Raw genomic sequence first — 18,998 nt, 5'->3', positions numbered from 1 at the left:
TTTTTTTTTTTTTGAGACAGGATCTCTCTGTGTAGTCCTGGCTGTCCTGGAACTCACTTTGTAGACCAGGCTGGCCTTTGAACTCACAGAAATCCACCTGCCTCTGCCTCCTAAGTGCTGAGATTAAAAGGCGTGCACCACCACTTACAAATTGCATTTAGAAGAGAACCTAGCTTGAATGCTGTTGAAGGTGTTTCCATTCTTGAAAACAACCTACTAGGAAAGTATTTCCTCAGAGAGTCACACCAAAGAATACCGAGGTGACTACAGGATTGGTACAGAGGAACTTTACATTCAAAGTTGTAGTGGAATGTGACAGTGTTGCCCAAATGACACTGGTTTTCAGACATGGAAGATGGAAGAGTGTTGGGGTCATGGAGTCATATGGCAAGGTTACAGAAAGTAACTTGTTTGTTTTTTTGTTTTGTTTTGCAGGAATTCACAATTAAGAGATTGGCTTGAGCTGGACATGTTGGTACAGCAGAGGCAGGTGGATCTCTGAGTTCAAGACCAGCCTGGTCTACGTAGTGAGTTCCACATCAGTTAGGGCTACATAATAAGGCCTTGTCTCAAACAAAAGACAGATTGGCTTCAGTCTCAGAAGAGATTTGGACTTTGAAACAGTGTTTGGACTGTTAAAGACTTATGGGATTTTTAAATATATATTGTATTCTGAAATGGCCATAAACCTATGGGTCAGGGAATGAATGTTGTCATTTGAAATGTGAAATGTCCCTTATAGCAGTGGTTCTCAAACTTCATAATGCTGTGACCCTTTAATACAGTTCCTCATATTGTGGTGACCCCAACCAAACTGTTATTTTGCTACTGTTGTAAATCATAATGTAAATATCTGTGTTTTCTGATGGTCTTAGGTGACCCCTGTGAAAAGGTCATTCAACTCCCAGAGGGGTCCCCACCCACAGGTTGGAAAACACTGTCTTATAGGATCATGTATTTGAATACTTGGTCATTAGCCACTGGCTCTGTTTTGGAGGGCTGTGGATCTTTTAGCAGAATCTTGCAGGATTAATCAGAATCTCTGGGAATGAACCTTGAAGTTCATCACCCAACAAGCCAAAATAGCCCTTTCCTTCCTTAAGTTGTTTCTTATCAGGTACTGATTATAGCAACAAAAAAGTAACTAATTCAAACTTACATAGTGAGGCAAGAATTGAGGGGCATCAGGCCCTCCATGTATGTTTTGCCTGAACATTCAGGCAAAACATTCATAGAAAATTTAAATTTTTAAAAAATATTTTAGTGAAATACCACAAAACAATACAGTTATTGCTAAGCTGTTATATGAAATAGAAAGAAAAAATCCCCAAATTGACACAAATTACTAAAACTTAAAAAAAGAATACCCGTGTAGAGCTCTGGCAATAGATGAGATTGAATTAGGAGAAAAGACCCCAAATCAAATTGTTTCACTGAAAATTTTTAATATACCTTTTTTTTTCCTTTGTTAAAAAGAGAGGTAACTGTATAAAGTTATTAAGTTGTATAGACTTTGTTTCAATTTTTGTATATGATGTTTATTCATTTGCAAGGTGTCTTAGTAACACACATGCTTCTTTTGTGCTGGTTACACTCCATGTGTGTAGCTTTCCTTAGCAAAGATCTCATGGCTTTGGTCTCCAGTGCACTCAGGCTTTCCTTTCTCAGATTCGTGAAATGCTACATACCTGGTCTCATTGGTTCTCCTTACAGCACAACCCCCTTGTCTTAGTTAGAGTTTTAGTGCTATGTAGAGACACCATGACCACAGAAACTTTTTTAATGTTTTTTATTGAGCTATACATTTTCCCCACTCCTCTCACCCCGTCTGCCTTCCCCTTTAACCCCCGCGCTCTTTTCCCCCTTCCTAAGCAGATCCATGTATGTCTTTCTTAGGGTCCTCTTTCTGGGGTTGTGGCCTGTAAGCTGGTTGTCCTTTGCCTTATGTCTAATATCCACTTATAAGTGAGTACATATTGTTATTTGTCTTTCTGGATCTGGGTTATCTCACAAGTGATGGGTATTTTCTAGTTCTGTCCATTTGCCTGCAAATTTCAAGATGTCATTGTTTTTTACCAGTGAGTTATACTCCATTGTGTAAATGTACCACATTTTCCTTATCCATTCTTCGGTTGAGGGGCATCTAGATTTTAGGTTCTGGCTATTATAAATAATGATGCTATGAACATAGTTGAGCAAATGTCCTTGTGATGTGAGTGTGCATCCTTTGAGTGTATTCCCAAAAGTGGTATTGCTAGGTCTTGAGGTAGATTTATTCCCAGTTTTCTGAGAAACCGCCATACTTATATACTGATTTTTCAGAGCGACTATACAAGTTTGTACTCCCACCAGCAATAGAGGAGTGTTCTTCTTACTCCACATACTCTGCAGCCTAAGCTTTCATTAGTGTTTTTGATTTTAGCCATTCTGACAGGGATAAAATGGTATCTCAGAGTTGTTTTGATTTGCATTCAACTAAGAATGTTGAACATTTTCGGCCATTTGAGAATTCTCTATTTAGATAAGTACCCCCCCTCCTTTTTTTTCTATTGGATTATTTGGTTATTTGATGTCTTGATTTCTTGAGTTCTTTGTGTATTTTGGAGATCAGTCTTCTGGCAGATGTAGGGTTAGTAAAGATCTCCCATTTTGTAGGCTGCCATTTTGTCTTGTTGACCATGCCCTTTGCTTATAGATGCTTCTCAGTTTCAGGAGATCCCATTTACTGATTGTTGCTTTCAGTGTCTGTGCTACTGGTATTATATTTAGGAAATGGTCTCCTGTGCCAATGTGTTCAAGGCTACTTCCCACTTTGTCTTCTATGAGGTTCAGTGGACCAAGTCAACTCTTATACAGGAAAACATTTAATTGTGGCTGGCTTACAATTGAGGTGTTTGGTCTGTTATGGCAGGAAGCATGGTGGCATTCAGGCAGACTTAGTACTGGAGAAGGGGCGGAGAGTTCTATATCTTGATACATGAGACAGCAGGAAAAAAATACCCCTAGGCCTTACTTGAACTAAGACCTCAAAGCCTACCCCTTAGTGACACACCTCCTCCAACAAGGCCACACCTAATAGTGCCATTCCCTGTGGGTCTATGAGGGCCATTTTCTTTCAAATCACTACACCCCTTATCTCATGTTTCCTTAATGACTCTAAAGCCAGAACCACATGGCTAACAAAACCAAGTTCAGCTGCCTGCTTGAGGTGAATCATGGGCCCCTCCTTAAATTACTTTACATAAGGTTTGGTGTGGCTTTTTGAAGTAGAAAAATCCCTCAGTCCTTTTCATTTTACAAGTTGCAAGATTAGATGAATGGGATCTTAACCTGAAGAGGGCACACTCCCTTTATTCCATTACAGCAGGAATATTTTTCTGCCAAGCCTTAGCTCCAAAATTCAATTTCCTGGTGCTCTTTTTGATTCACACTGCACATTTTTGAATTTCTTTTTGTCCTGTTTGAACTTTTTCATTGTGTAGCCTGCATAAGAGTGATTACTAATAACCACGTTATTATTAAGCTGTCATGTAATCTCATCTGCCAAGGAAATTAATCCAGAGTTTTTCAGTTTGGCTTCAGGCAGATTCTTAGGACTTGAACAAAAAGCAGCCACATTTCTTATTGTATTACAAGAATGGTCTCTGGTCCAGTTGCTAATATTGTTCTCTGAAACCTCATCCTCTGAACCTCCAGTAGTCCACTTTGATGTCAGTACTACTATCTTCCAAGATCCTATTAGGATAGTCTGTTAAGCTCCACTTACAGCATTCACCTGCATTCTTAGTGCAAAGTCCTCCAAAGAACAGCATGATAGGCCTATATCATTAGTACCCCACTCCTGGTACCAACTTTTCTTAGTTACTTCTATTGCTATGATAAGAAACAACAATGACCAAGACAGTTTATAAAAGAAAGTGCTTGGGGGGTCCTTAGAGTTTCAGAGGTTTAGAGTCCATGACCATCATGGTGGGGAGGCATGGGAGCCCACAGGCAGGTATTATACTGGAAGAGGCAGAGAGGCCTATATGGAAATGTCTTGGACTTTTGAAACTCCAAAGCCCATCCCCAGTGACATGTCTCCTCCAATAAGGCTACACATAATCCATCCCAAACATTTCCACCTCCTGGGTACCAAGTATTCAAACTACAAGCCTGTAGGAGCCATTCTTGTTCAAACCACCACTTTTTTTTTTTGGCTGCTTTTTAAAAAAATTTAAGAGTGTTCTGTCTGCATTTAAATCTGCATGCCAAAGGAAGGCATCAGATCCCATTATAGATGGATGTGAGCTACCATGTGGCTGCTGGGAATTGAACTCCGGACCCCTGAAAGATAATTCAGCGCTATTAATCTCTGAGCCATCTTTCCAGCCCACCTGGGGTCATGGAGCCCTTGTTGACTTGAAGCTGGCTATACAGCAAAGGATAACAAAGTCCTGATCATTCTGCTTTCATTTGTTCCTGAATGTAGGAATGACAGCCCAGTGTCACCACGCTTGGATTTTATGCAGTACTGGGGGTTAAAGCTGAGGCTGTGTGGCATAATACACAAGTACTCTATGAACTATGTTTTGTCACCAGCCCTGTAATACCACTTCTTGAGTCAAAAGAAATACTTGAGTCTTATCTAATCTGTTAAATGCATCTGTGGTAAATCCACAGAAGACATTCATATTTAGGAATTTTCCCTTCTAAATTAGGAACAAGGTTACTTTTGCCTCTTTTATTCAACGTTGTACCAAAGGATCTTATGTGGATAGTTAGATCTGAAAGTAAACTTAAAAGAGAGATTAGAATGAATGAGAAACCTTTAGTCTTAAAAATAAGAATAAGTACAAAATTGTAAGAAATCCATAATAATGAGTGAAGAACAAATCAAGATCATCAAAATTAAAAGATACAAGATTAGCATATAAAAATAGCTTTCAGTCTGAGATTAAATCTTTTTTAAGTTTATACTGGGTTTGTTGGTCAGCTTTAATCCAGCATGGTAGCACAAATGAAACCCTGGGAAACCTGGATTTGATCCCTGACACCTCCTAGAACTGGGTGTTTAGTAAATATCTGGAGTCTTAGAATTGAGATAGAGGCAGGAAGATCAGGAATTAGCTCCATGGTGAGTTTAAGGCCAGTCTGACTGTATCAGTCTCTTTCTCAAAAAGTCAAGAATGAAAAAATTTGGCAGCTTTAAAAGTGAGCTTACTTGAGGTATTAATTACATTATAACTTAGGTTTATCAGGTTATAACCCCATTCATCATGGAACATCAGAACTTTAAATGAGTCCAAAAAAGATGTTAAGAGCTTGAACCAGGTGTTGGTGGCACATGCCTTTAATCGCAGCCTTTGATAGGCAGAGGCAGGCAGATCTCTGCGAGTTCGAGGCCAGCCTGGTCTACAAAGCAAGTTCTAGGACAGCCTCCAAAACTACAGAGAAACCCTGTCTGACAAAACAAAACAAAACAAAACAACAACAACCAAAAAAAAAAAAAAAGAGAGAGAGCTTGTGCATAATAGTATCAAAAAGAAGTACAAGGCAGGAAGAATGGCTCAACTGCTAACTTATTTCATCAAGACCTGAGTTCAACCCCCAGCTCCCATGTTAAAATGATGTAGTGATGTTGCATGATTGTAATCCCAGTAATGGAGAAGAGAGACAGGAGGATTCTGGATTCTCAGCCAGCTAGCCTGTGGGTTTCTCCTGTAGCTAAAATTGCCACTTTGGTGTCACCATGTGTATCTATTCTGTGCCTGAGGTTTCTTCCCCACTAGGGAGCTAGGTTAGCTATGTATACTGTTTCCTATTTTTTCTCTATATCAGCTTTCTCCATGTACTTGATTTTTAATGAATATATGGCACATTTTTATTTTTATATTCATTTATGCCTTAAAGCTTTCTACAGGAATAAGATTCTCCCACTTCAAAGAGATATGATCTGGTTTTCTTCCAAAAACTTTTACCATTCATGTTTACACATGTGACTCATCTAGTGTTACTTTGCTACTTTTTCTGTTACCTATTACTTTGAAATTGATTACATAAGGTATGAGATAAAGAGTAAAGTATGTTTGTTCCCCCACGTACCTATCTAGTAAGCCTGAATCCTATATTAATGCCAGTCGTTTTTCTCCTTTATCCAGGTAATGCTTTTGAGACAAGTCAAATGGTTGTATGTGAGGCTCTTTCTGTTTTCGAGCCTGTCCTATTGGTACCAATGTCTTCATTATAGTACATACTATTTAAAATCTTGGATCTAGAGGACTGGAGAGCTGGCTCAGAGGTTATGAGCTCTGGCTGCACTTCCAGAGGTCCTGATTTCAATTCCTAGCAACCACATGATGGCTCATGACCATCTGTAATGAGATCTGGTGCCCTCTTCTGGCCTTCAGGGACACATGGAGACAGAACACTATATATATATATATATATGCATATATATAAAATCTTGGACCTAATTGTTTCTATTTAGAATATAGCTTCTAAATAGAAATAACCAACATGGAGAATATTCTCATTATTTTAATATTATAACTATTTAACTGGGTAAATGCATTTAAATCTTTTTTTTTTTGAGGCACAGAATCATGTTAAATATGTATCTTAAATTCTAGGATACAAAATATGGAAAGTCCAGACAGAAAAAGACAGAAGGTTTTAAAGGCCAAAAAAACAATGCCTACAAGTTGCCGGAAGCAGTTGGAGATCCTGAACAAGTCAAAGAATGTTGAAGTTTCAAAAGCAACAGTTGGAATTAATATTCCAAACGGTAATCAGAGCTAAAGTCATGAACGTATAACTAGCAAGGGTACACATTCTGAGCGTGCTGACTCCTCATTTGTGTAGCATTCACCCAGACTTTAAGCAGTAGAAGAACTGTTTCAGAAACAAGGTTAGGTACCACTGATGAACTGGTTGTGTGTCCTTACACAAAGCCAGGGACACCTGACTCCTCCAGCAAATACTCCACACAAGAGCCGACAGAGTTGCAGAACAAATGTATCAAGATCATTTTCTAAACATGAAGAGAATTAACAATAACTTTATACTAAAGTTGGTAGCTGTTTGTGAAATAAGTGCTATAACCCAGAATACTTTAGATGACAAGAGAATCAACAAGATAACTTTCAGCTTAGAAGCACACTTTACTTCAGAATTTAAAGGTCAAAATTATGTTTTTGAGTTCAGATTTTTGTATCTCTTGAGAAAGCACCTCTTAACTTGGTAAATTCAATCTGCTCTAGTAATTGTGCTGATGCCATTTTGAAAACTGAAGAATACAGTGAGATCTGTCACTCTGTTCTTTTTAATTGTGAGTGTGCATACTCAAGTGGCAGTCATTACTTGGCCTTGATAGTAGTAGCAGTAAGTGTATGCCTCTGTCTTTTGGAGAAATTCAAATAGTGACTTTCTTGAGGGTATTTTGAAGTCTCAAATATACAAAAAAAAAGTAGAGTACATACAGGTAGGACAAAAAGTAAGTGATGGCTATGTTTTCAAACTGTTTGTTTGTAAATTGTTCTTGATTCTGAGGGCAATATACATTGTCAAATGAGAAATTTATGGTTAATCACTGAATATTGGCTTTATTTACAGTGCTAGAATTGGGCAACAGGCAGGACTAAATACTGTTCAAAAGAGTTCTTTTCTGAGGCTGAGGGGTCTATGTAGCTCAATTGGTAGAGTGCTTGACTAGTATTCTTGAAGCTCTGGGTTCAGTCCCCAGCACCACATAAACTGGACATTGTGGATGCATGCCTGTAATCTGGAGCACTAAAGAGGTAGAGAAGAAGAGTCAGAAGTTCAAGGTCATCCTTAGCTACAAAACAAATTTGAGGCCAGACTAGGCTACAAACCTTCCTTCCTATCATATGGACAACCAAAGAAAAGGAAGTGAGATACAGAGGAGAGGCAGCCTGATTGGTTAGTGTCAAACTTGATTCAATTTAATGATACCTACTACATCAAAAGGAAAGTGAAATGTTAACTCAAAAAGGATTAGTCATTTTCCTATGAAGGTACAGAAAAATCCCTAAAGAAAGTTTATGGAAAATGCTTCATTTTAACTATGTCTCTTATTTTAAAATTTTGTTTATTGTAGATTTTTATTAACATTAATTATATATAACAGGTTTTATTATGACATTTTCATACATGCATAAAGTATTTTGATCATTTTTGCCTTCTACTCCATTATCATCTCTTATCCTCCCTCAATGGTTCACAGCACAGCAAAAGAGGGAAAGGGTTGAAACCAGGTAATCCCTCTTCTACCTTTCTGGGTGTTTGTTTGTTGTGGCCCAGTGAATCTAATCAGTGTTGCTTAAGGAATTGTGGGTATATTACTGGTAGGGCTATATCAGTAAATTGAATGTTTTCCCTTCCATCTGCAAACAAACTGTCAATAGGTACTTGGGAGGTCGAGCTTTTTAAGTCCCCCAAAGGGACAGGTACATTAAATTGTTGGTGAATCTATTTCTTTCTATAGAATTGATTTATAGATCATATGCCAAATAAGAAATGATAAATGCAGTTAATTCATATGCCCAACTGCAGAGAGCTACCTGGAGAGAAACCAAGTAATTAAAAAAGGAAGGGCTGGAGTTATAAAATCATTAATAACAAAATAAATATCATTAGAAGTAGGATCTTTATATTGGTTGATCAATGCTGGTTAGCAAGATGGATCAGCAGATAAAGGTGTTCTCTTCAAAGCCTGGTGCTTGGAACCCACTAAAGGTAGAAGGAGAGAACTGACTTCACAAAGAAGGCATCTGACCTCCATACTCAGTGTTAGGGCATGCACACATACACACACACACACACACACACACACACAATGTAGAATATTTTGTTTATGTTTAAAGTACATAATAATCATTTCAAAGATAATTTAAATTGCTGAATAACTTCAAGTAATGAATTCCTTAAGTGACTGTATATAGAGGCTTACATTATACAATTTATTTAGGGTTTTATTTTATGTTTTGTTTGTTTGGAAGGATTTGTTGTTTTTTTCATGTTTTTGTTTGGGTGAGAGAAGGTCTCATAGCCCAATCTGGCCTTGAATTTTTGATTGTCTTGCCACCTCCCAAATGCTATAATTTGAACTATGTGCCTCCTTGCCCATTGGTTATCCCTGTGAAACAGATTGAAAAGAGTTTATATCTGAGACCAGGATCCTACCCAAGATTTCTTTTTTAAAGAACATTTTTTTTGTTTGTTTGTTTTTCGAGACAGGGTTTCTCTATGACTTTGGAGGCTGTCCTGGAACTACCTCTTGTAGACCAGGCTGGTCTCAAACTCACAGAGATCCCCCTGCCTCTGCTTCCCAAGTGCTGGGATTAAAGGCATGCGCCACCAACGCCCGGCTTTTAAAGAACATTTTATGGAAGTGTTTTTATGCAGTTATGGTTATTTTAAATTTTATTTGGTTATTTAAGACAGGGTTTCTCTGTGTAAACCTGGCTGTCCTAGAACTAGCTCTGTGATCCAGGCTGGCCTTGAACTCACAGAGATCCACCTGCCTCTACCTCCCAATGCTGAGATTAAAGGCGTGCACCACCACCCAGCTAAATATATATGTTTAAGATATATATTTTTAAGATAGGGCATGGTTTATAGGACTGGGTTGCTTTGAACCCACAGAGATCTACTTGACTCTACCTCCTGAGTACTGGGATTAAAGTTATACACCACCGTGCCTAGCTAAAAAATTTTAAGTACTACTGTTGTCATATTTTAGTTTTTCCACTTGATTAGACTCCTTAAATTAGTTTTTAGTTCCTTCTTAAGGAGTATTTTTACTTATAATCTTTCTATCTCCCCAAGGCCATAATCAAAAGAAGATGTTTTCAGAAAACAAAGAAAATGTTAAGCTCATGAAAGCTTCAGAGCAAATTAATGAAAATGGTTGTGTAGCTCTGGAAAGGCATACAGCACTGCTAGAACAGGTAATGTTGGGCTTAAAATATTTGCTTTAGGAACTTACACTCCGGGTATGTTGAAAGAACAGGAGAGAAAGCAGAAGTTAAGAGCACTTGTTACTTTTGCAGAGGACCTGAGTTCAGTGTCCAGCACTTTCTGGTGGCTCATAATCTATAATTCCAGCTTAGGGGATCTGATACCTCTTCCCTCCCTCGAGTATACCTCAGATAACACACACACACACACACACACACACACACACACACACACACACACACACACACACACACACACACACACAATATGTCTTAGTTAAAGTTATTATTGTTGTGATGAAACACCATGATCAAAAGCAGCTTGGGAGGAAAGGGTTTATCTTGCTTATACTTTGATACCATAGTTCATTATCCAGGGCAGGAATCTGGAGGCAGGAGCTGATGCAGAAACCATGGAGTGGTGCTGCATACTGGCTTGTCCCCCATGGCTTGCTTAACCTTTCTTTTTTATTTCAAGACAGGTTTTCTCCATGTATCCCTGGCTGTTCTGGAACTCAGCTCTATAGACCAAGCTAGCCTCGAACTCACAGAGATCCATCTGCCTCTGTCTCCTGAGTGCTGGGATTGGGTGTATGACATCAACCAGCTCAGGGGTGGCCCAACCCATATAGGCTGGTCCTTTGCTTGCTTGCCTACAGCTTCATCTTATGCAGATGTTGTCTCAATTGAGGTTCCCTCCTCAGATAATTCTAGCTAGCTTGTGTTGATATAAACTATCCAAGTCATAATTCAAACAAAAACATTAAGAGTTAAGTTATATTACCAATATATTTCTTCTGTTATCTGGGATGATTATTAATAGGCTGCCCAATGTATAAGTCAAACATGGGAAGGCCCTTAACTTTACTTGACAATTCAGCATTTTGTATTTGTCATGGGATTTTTTGATTGGCATCGATAGCTGTTTATTGATCGCATCACAGTTACTGTTTTGTAGACTCAAACTTGTGGTCTGTTTTGGAGTCTTGATACATTCAAGTTACATATCTCCTCTTCCAAACTAACTTTTGTTGTTGTTTTTTGTTGTTTTGATTTGGTTTGGTTTTGGTTTTTGGAGACAGGGTTTCTCTGTGGCTTTGGAGCCTGTCCTGGAACTAGCTCTTGTAGACCAGGCTGGTCTCAAACACCCAGAGATTCACCTGCCTCTGCCTCCCGAGTGCTGGGCTTAAAGACATGCCACCACTGCCCAGCTGGTATACTGCTTTTTAACTCTGTTAAACATACTTATTGCTTTCATTTTTGAAATTATATATTTTTCGTGGTCCATCTGTCTCATCAACTAGAAATTGAAATATAATCTTCCAGGCTAGACATGGTAGTGCATCCTTTTAATCCCAGCACTCAGGAGGTAGAGGCAGGTGGATCTCTGTGAGTTCAAGTCCAGCCTGGTCTCCAGAGCGAGTGCCAGGATAGGCTCCAAAGCTACACAGAGAAACCATATCTCAAAAAACAAAACAAAACAAAAAGTAGGAGTGGACCAGCGAGATGGCAGGAGTTCCAATGCCCTCTTGTGGCCTCTGTGCATGGTGCACATAATACATGCAGGCAAAACATTAATTAATACACATAAAAATAAAAAGTAAGAAGTAAAATTGTTTTGAAGCTTGCATATTTTGGCTTCCTGTTTTTAAATTCTAGGTTAAACATTGGATTCGACAGGAGATCTACATGATAAATTGTAATCTGTTTGATAAAAAACTGAATGAACTGAATGAACGCATTGGGAAGACCCAGTGCAAGAATAAGCATGAAGCAATAGCTGGTGAACTCTTTGTAAGTTTCTGATTTCATTTTCTTCCTTTTATGTGTGGAATGTGGTCATACCCTGTATGTTGGGAATGGGAGATAATAAAACAGTGGTTCTCAACCTTCCCAATGCTGCGACCCTTTAACCCAGTCCCTCATGTTGTAGTGACCCCAACCATAAAATTACTTTCATTGTTACTTCATAACTGTAATTTTGCTACTGTTATGAATCATAGTATAAATGTCTGATGTGCAGGGTATCTGAAATAGGATCCCCACCTTAAGAACCACTGCTAAGGTTATTGAGAACCACCAATAACTAAGGTTATTGAGAAATAACCTTAGTCCTAGTAGGCATTCTGTGTCTGAGGGTTATCCATAGTATGGAGGCATTTTCTTTTCATTCTGATATGTGCTTTATTAGAATTTACATAATATAATCTGTTTTAAGATCTTTCAAGCTCTCTGCCTTTCTTTTTTTCTTTTTTGTTTTAGCTTTTTAGGGTTACTGTCTCTTTTTTTGTCTCTTAACCAACATCAGTTTTATTGCAGACAGATTAGGTTTCTTGTTTTTTATCTTGCATTTTTTTTTTTTTTTTTTTTTGAGGTTGGCTCTGGGTATGTGTAGTCTAGGTTGGCTTTGAACTCTATATCCTTTTCCTTTAAAGTCCTCTTAAGTTTGGAATTGGAACCATGAACCATCCAAACAAGCCCCTTTGATTCTTAACTATCTTAAGTGACTGACTGCCTCATTTATCAGTTTTCCACATTTTGAGTTCTGTGTCTATACTTAACTAACTTCAGACTGATTTTTGTTGTTGACTTGGGGTCTCATTACATAGCCTCAACCATCTGACTGTCTTGGAATTCACTATATAGATTAGGATGGTCTCTCAATCCCAGAGGCTGTCCTGCCACTGCCTCCTGAATGCTGAAATTAAAGGCATGTGTCACCACAGACATACTGAAAATACTCCAGGAAAAAATGTTTCTGTTGAACGTGTACCATCTTTGTATCTGGTCATTATTCCCTGAACAGGACATTGTAGCAACTGTGTAACCCCATTCCCATTGTATTAGACCTTGTAAGTAATCTAATAATTTAAAATGCACAAGAGGATGTATGTATGTTTTTAATGTGTGCTGATTTTTCATATCTATAGGACCTGGGTCCACTCTTCCAGGGATAGCAAATGTTGATTGTATAAGAATTTATCACTGGGACTGGTGATGTAGCTAAATTGGGAGTGCTGGCCTAGCTAGCAATAATTTCTAGGGTTGATCCCATCTTTACACAGCATGCATAAACAGAATATGCTGATGTACAACCCCATTACCCAGAGATAGAGTCAGGAAAGCTAGGTATTCAAAGACATCCTTGTTAAGGGCAGCCTGAAATATATCAGACCATACCTATAAATAAATACGTAAATTTAAAAAGTAAAGATGCTAATTAAGGCAATGAAAGAATAGAAGGCATTCCCTACTGGGACTTGTCAGGGCCTGGGGTTATGATGAAAAAGAAATGAAGGAAAAGAAGATCTTTTCATTTATTTGAGTAGATGCCTACATTTCACAAGACTTCTTAGTCAAATAGTTTTCATTCTCTTCATGTAGTATTTAGTATCCTGGTGTGACACCTAAGTTTTCTTTCTTCTAGGTAAAAATCAGAAGACTACAAAGACGTATCAAAACAGTATTATCATCTCAAGGAGATTGTTTGGAACCAAACACATTACCCAATAATACAGTCTGTAAGGTTCGTATAAATATACAGAAGTTGTGATCTGCTTGGCTTGTTGAATCATAAGATGTGAATGTATTTCCAAACAAGGACAGAAAGTTTAGATAACAATGGTGGTTTCTTGTTTTTTTAAAGTTAAATGTGAAAATACAGAAGTGATACTGAAGGGGGAACTATAGCAAAAAGGAGCCAGGACTTGATCTGGGAAATTCTTAGCATGTCCAGAGTACAACTCTAAAATTAGGTTCATGGCCAGAAAAACATCTCTGGGATACAAGGATGCATTCAGCTACCACCTTTTGCTAGTCTTTGTAAAGACCAAAAGGTCATGGTATTTGCCATATTGCATCCTGACTTCCTCAGAGCTGTAGCTTCAATGATAATAATAATAATAATAATAATAATAATAATAATAATAATAATAATTTACTTTCATGGCTTTTGTTTGCTCTTTTGTTCTTTAGGTTCCCCATTGTCTCTGCAGGTACTTCCTAAATGCCCATTGCTGTTAGTCTGTGCTTTTAGTCACTGGGTGGATGGGGTCTGCCAGCTTGCTTTTGTAGAGCTGAGTGCTATTGCTAGTCTATACCCTGATGATGGCTTTCATGTGGGAAGAGAGCAATATTGCCTTTAAAGTAGATTTGGCTGGCTGCTTTTCTGGGTTGTAGTTCTGGGGATCGGTCCGTAGTTAGGCTCTGCTTGCTATTGTTGCTGCAACCAGTTAGACTTCCTCTGCCCCAGTGTTCACCCAGCTGTTACTGTGGTTTATGAAATGGAACCTTTGATTCTTCTGGTATTGGTTGGAGTCACCACCAACCACTACTACATACTTGGAATAAGGGATGGAGAGATGTCTGGTGTAGAGATGTCTGGTGTCCTTAAAATCTAGTATGACATCTAGTATGACATATAGAGCATACTCACTGTGGTCATGAGGTCTCTAGTCAGTCTGCCTTCATTAAATATTTCTCTTGTTTTATGATTACTCATTGAATTTTTTTTTTTTTTTTTTTTTTTTTTTTTTTTTTTGAGACAGGGTTTCTCAGTGGAGGCTGTCCTAGAACTAGCTCTTGTAGACCAGGCTGGTCTCGAACTCACAGAGATCCACCTGCCTCTGCCTCCCGAGTGCTGGGATTAAAGGTGTGAGCCACCACCGCCCGGCTTCATTGAATTGTTTATATGGCTGTAATGTTGTAGTTAAGAGTGGAGAGGGAGAAAATGAATCCATGTTACCTTGTCCTGGAAGTAAAAGGAACACTGTTCTACTTTGCTTCCCAGTGGTGTGTGAACATATTCACATGTAAAATCTATTTACTTAGTATAATAGCACTTCAGAATTCTGCTTTAGTGTGTGTGTGTGTGTGTGTGTATGTGCCTTATTTTTCATGCCACCCCTTACAAAAGACCATGTTTATTCTCAATTGAGGCGTGGAGTCAAACCTTTTATTCCAAGGTTTAAATAAATTAACAACTGGAAGTTAAAATCACCCTTTTAGTTTTTAAAACTTAGACCACTAGAAATAAGATGCTGTCTAAGTATATCTCAGTATTTGTCCTGTTTTCAAAGTCTTAGGCTTGTAATGTCATTGTCAATTTCCTTGACTCATTTTGGCAGAGAAGTCACCTTTATGGTCATCAGCCATTGAAGTACAGAACATTTAATATTTTAACTTACATATGCAAGATTCTTCCATGTGAAATTTTACCTTCCATTCACCTGCTTTTTCCTCATCCATGTAACAGGTTACAGATGTAGAGACCATGAATTCGAGTGTGACCCAAAAGTCAGTTAAAAGCCTAAGTAAAAGAATGCCTTCTGTGAACCCTGATCCTTTTAAGTCTTCAGAAAAAGCAAGTGCAAGGATTAATTTGTCATCAGCTTGTGTTGAGTTTGTTTCTGAAAGGTAGGTATTTCCATAAAAATGCATAGTTGTTTATCTTAGTTATATTAGTTAAACGTAAAGTAGCTTAAACTTCATATTCACATCAATGGTCTGAAGGAATTCAATTGGTTCTCTGAGCTTCTGTTGTTTGAACAGCACTCAGGTTTCGAATTGTGAGGGGATTGGGTTTTGCTGTACTGCTTCCCACTTTTGTCATGTAATCACTTTTGGTGCTCTCCATTTTGAAAGTTCATCCAATTGGGGTGAACTTAGCCTGAGGGATTAGGATTGGTTAGGAAGAGTGTTTTTACAAGCACAGAAGCATACTTGTAGTTTGGCTTAGATCAGTGCTGTTCCAAAGGGACATACTGATAGTCTTTGTTTTTATGTCTTTGAGATAGAATATGTGTTACCCTGGCTGGCCTGGGTATTTGGGACTTAACATACAGTTTTGCTCTTTAGGAGCTACCTTAGTAACCCATACTATTTAGCCCTGCATTTTCATTCATTCTTATTATTTTTAGTTTTATGCGTATGTTTGTGTGTCTGTGTGCAATTATGTGCACATAAATCCAGTCAGCAGAGTGTCAGATCCCCGTGGAGCTGGAGTTCCAAGTAGTGGTGAGCTTCCCAACATGGGTATTAGGAACTAAACCCAGGTTCTCCAGCCCCTGTTTTTAAGATGCATTTTTATTATTAATTATGTTTAGAAGCCTGCATTTTGGTGTTAAGTGGGGCATCTATGAAGAAGGCAGTTAGATGATGAAGGCAGGAGTCATTAATCAGTGAGTCTGCTGCTACCACTGTTGACAGCATGTTCTGAAACCCCTGAAGTGACAGAAAAGGAAAGCAAGTGCTGTTGATGCATGTAAAGAAGCAGAGACTTTGCTGTACTTTCACTTCACAGGCAACTGTGTGTGTTAACTTAACAGCAGATCCTGTCTATGCAGACACTCACTTTGTGTTGTATGCTGAAAAAACCTGCAGTTTATGTAGCTGTTTCTGACAGTTACACATCCTTCTCCAAAGTGTGCAGATAGTGTAACAAACCTGTAACTTGGCCATGATGTGTGTTTCGTGGTTGTTTTTTGAGACAGCTCTCTATAGGCTGGCTAGCTTGGTATTTGCTGTGTAAATTGGGCTATCCTCTTGCTTCTGCCTCTGGAGTACTAGGTTTAAAGGCATATACACTATACCTGACCTTAAAGGTGAGTTTCAGAAAACATTTAAGGAAGAAATGATACAAACAAATTCTTGCCAGAGAATATGAAAAGAAAGAAGCTTATTAAATTCATTTTAGGAGAAATGAACCTTGATGCTTAAATCAGTGTTAAAATATTATATAAATGAATTATCCACAAAATAGATTCATATATCCTAAACAAAATCCTAATAGATCATATAGAACAATCTGTAAAAGTAGTAGTTCTGGTCAAACCTTTGGGCCAATGAAGCTTGAGTTAACCTCCTCATGGGAGACCCTGAGCCAGGATCCCTTAACTGTACTACTTTTACTTCTGTACCCACAGAAATAAGGGTATGTTTTGTTTAAAGGTAATTGTTATATAGCCTTAGACAAATTAGAAGAGTAATATAATAACACTTAGGCACCAGGAACTGAGCAGAATGAAATTTATCTATAGTCCTTTATAAGATATACCTAATCTTTTATTTCCCTCCATTCTTGTGACACACCTCTAAGTTTCACTTAAATTCCCAGGTGTATCCTGTAGCACCCCCCTCCCAAGGTGTTTTGTTGTGATTTTGGTCTCCATGCCAGTCCACTGTGATTTCTGAGCACATTCTGCTTGTTTCTTATCATTCCTGCATGGCAAAGACATGGGCCTTGGCTCTTCAGGTTTTCATTATCTTAGCAACACTCTATATCATCAAATATATTTTTGTTAATTGTCTTAGTTGAAATGTTTTTAAATAGAGCCTTTTAAATTGTTTGAATAAGGGCCCCAAAATAAGCTGTTCTACATATCAACTTATCTTTTAAATTATCTTTTAAAAGATAACCTTAAATTGTCTTAGATTATCTTTTAAAGATACATAAAAGGAAAAATGTGCCCCATAGTATTATGCTGCCACTAGTGAAAGCCAGAGGTTTCTTTCTTTCTTTCTTTCTTTCTTTCTTTTTTTTAACCTTTATGTGCATTGGGGTGAGGGTATCGGATCCCCTAGAACTAGAATTACAGATAGTTGTGAGATGCCATATGGGTGCTGGGAATGTTTGAACCTGGGTCCTCTGGAAGAACAGTCAGTACTCTTAACTGCTGAGCCATCTCTCCAGCCCCAAGCCAGAGGTTTCTAATTGTTTTTGTTTCTGATAACCTAGATTAGAGAAATTAGTTGTTATTATTTTTCTGTGCCTCTTAGCAACTAGATTTAGCATAAGCATTTTATATTTAGAATGTGAAGAAACTGGGAAATGGAATGATAACTAAGCTGAAGAATCTCATAGGGAAGGCTTATAGGCCAAAGTGTGTATGCCTTTAAGAAATTTGGGCCTGGTGGTGGTTGTAGCGCATACTTAATCCCAGATTCAGGAGGCAGAGGCAGGTGAATCTGTGACTTCAAAGCCAGCCTGGTCTACAGAATATGTTCCAGAATAGCCAAGGATACACAGAGAAGCCCTAGCTCAAAAAACAAACAAAAAAAGTCTACGATGAAAATTAAGCATAAACATTACTCATTATCACATTAACTCATCTTTTTTTTAATTAAAGCACCTTGCTAATTTTGATTAACAAAATGTTAGTGTTGCTCAAAGAACTAAGTCTTGCATTATAATGCATGTGCAGACATTTCTGTAAAAGTTGACAGGATTGGAGGGCCAGGCATGGTGGCACTTGCCTTTTAATCCTGGCCAAGGCTACAGAGATCCTGTCTCTAAAACAAAACAAAATGGTGCTCGTTTAGGAGCCAGTGAAATGGCCCCTTAAGTAAAAACATGCTTGGCCTAAGGCCTGATAATCTGTGTTTGATTTTTGGAGCCCACATAAAGGTAGAAGGAGAGATCCCATTTTACAGAGTTGGCCCTCTGACCTATATGCACACCATAGCATTCACATGCATACACATACACTCACACAGTAATAATAAAGCTTGGGGCTAGAGAGATCGTTCATCAGGTAAGAGCATTTGCTATTTTTTCAGAGAACCTGAATTCAGTTTTCAGCACTAACATGTATAGTTAAAATTTTTCTTTGGGCCATCAACCACTTCTCAAATAAAGACACTGAGACTTATTAGTTATAAATGTTTGACCTTAGTTTAGGCTTGTCCCACTTGCTATTTTAACTTAATTTGACCTGTTTTTATTCATCTGTGATTTTTTTGCCTTAGGGCTTTTTACCTTTCTTTCATTCTGTATGTCCTACTTCCCTGCTTCCTCTGTGTCTGGCTCTCTAGCCCTTGAAGTATCCCTGGTCTTCTCCTTTTCTTTCCTCCTCAAGCCTAAATTCCTCCTTCTCCTTGCTTTTTCTCTGCCTGGAAGTCTCGCCTATATACTTCCTCCCTCTTTTTTTTTTTTTTTTTTTGTTCAACTTTTTATTAGACCAATCAGGTGCCTTAGGCAAACAAGGTAAAACAGGAACACATTTTTACATAGTTAAACAAATGCATTACATCTTTACATAG

At 38.2% G+C, this 18,998-nt stretch overlaps 1 protein-coding gene across 1 annotated transcript in view; it reads left to right on the top strand.

Annotated features, from left to right (window-relative positions):
- Window positions 1–440: 440 nt before the first annotated feature.
- Window positions 441–18,998, top strand: part of Atf7ip2 (activating transcription factor 7 interacting protein 2) — a 33,293-nt gene continuing 14,735 nt past the window's right edge. Inside the window, exons 1-6 of the mRNA XM_035448202.1 lie at window positions 441–527; window positions 6,612–6,766; window positions 9,829–9,950; window positions 11,619–11,753; window positions 13,387–13,485; window positions 15,214–15,374. Coding sequence (XP_035304093.1) covers window positions 6,622–6,766; window positions 9,829–9,950; window positions 11,619–11,753; window positions 13,387–13,485; window positions 15,214–15,374 — 662 coding nt within the window. The 5' untranslated portion in view covers window positions 441–527; window positions 6,612–6,621. The remainder of the gene's footprint in view (window positions 528–6,611; window positions 6,767–9,828; window positions 9,951–11,618; window positions 11,754–13,386; window positions 13,486–15,213; window positions 15,375–18,998) is intronic.

Source organism: Cricetulus griseus, chromosome 7, assembly GCF_003668045.3.
Source record: "Cricetulus griseus strain 17A/GY chromosome 7, alternate assembly CriGri-PICRH-1.0, whole genome shotgun sequence".
Taxonomy (NCBI): Eukaryota; Metazoa; Chordata; class Mammalia; order Rodentia; family Cricetidae; genus Cricetulus; species Cricetulus griseus.
The sequence above is the reverse complement of the archived record's forward strand: the minus strand, read 5'-3'. Positions and strand labels throughout refer to the sequence as shown.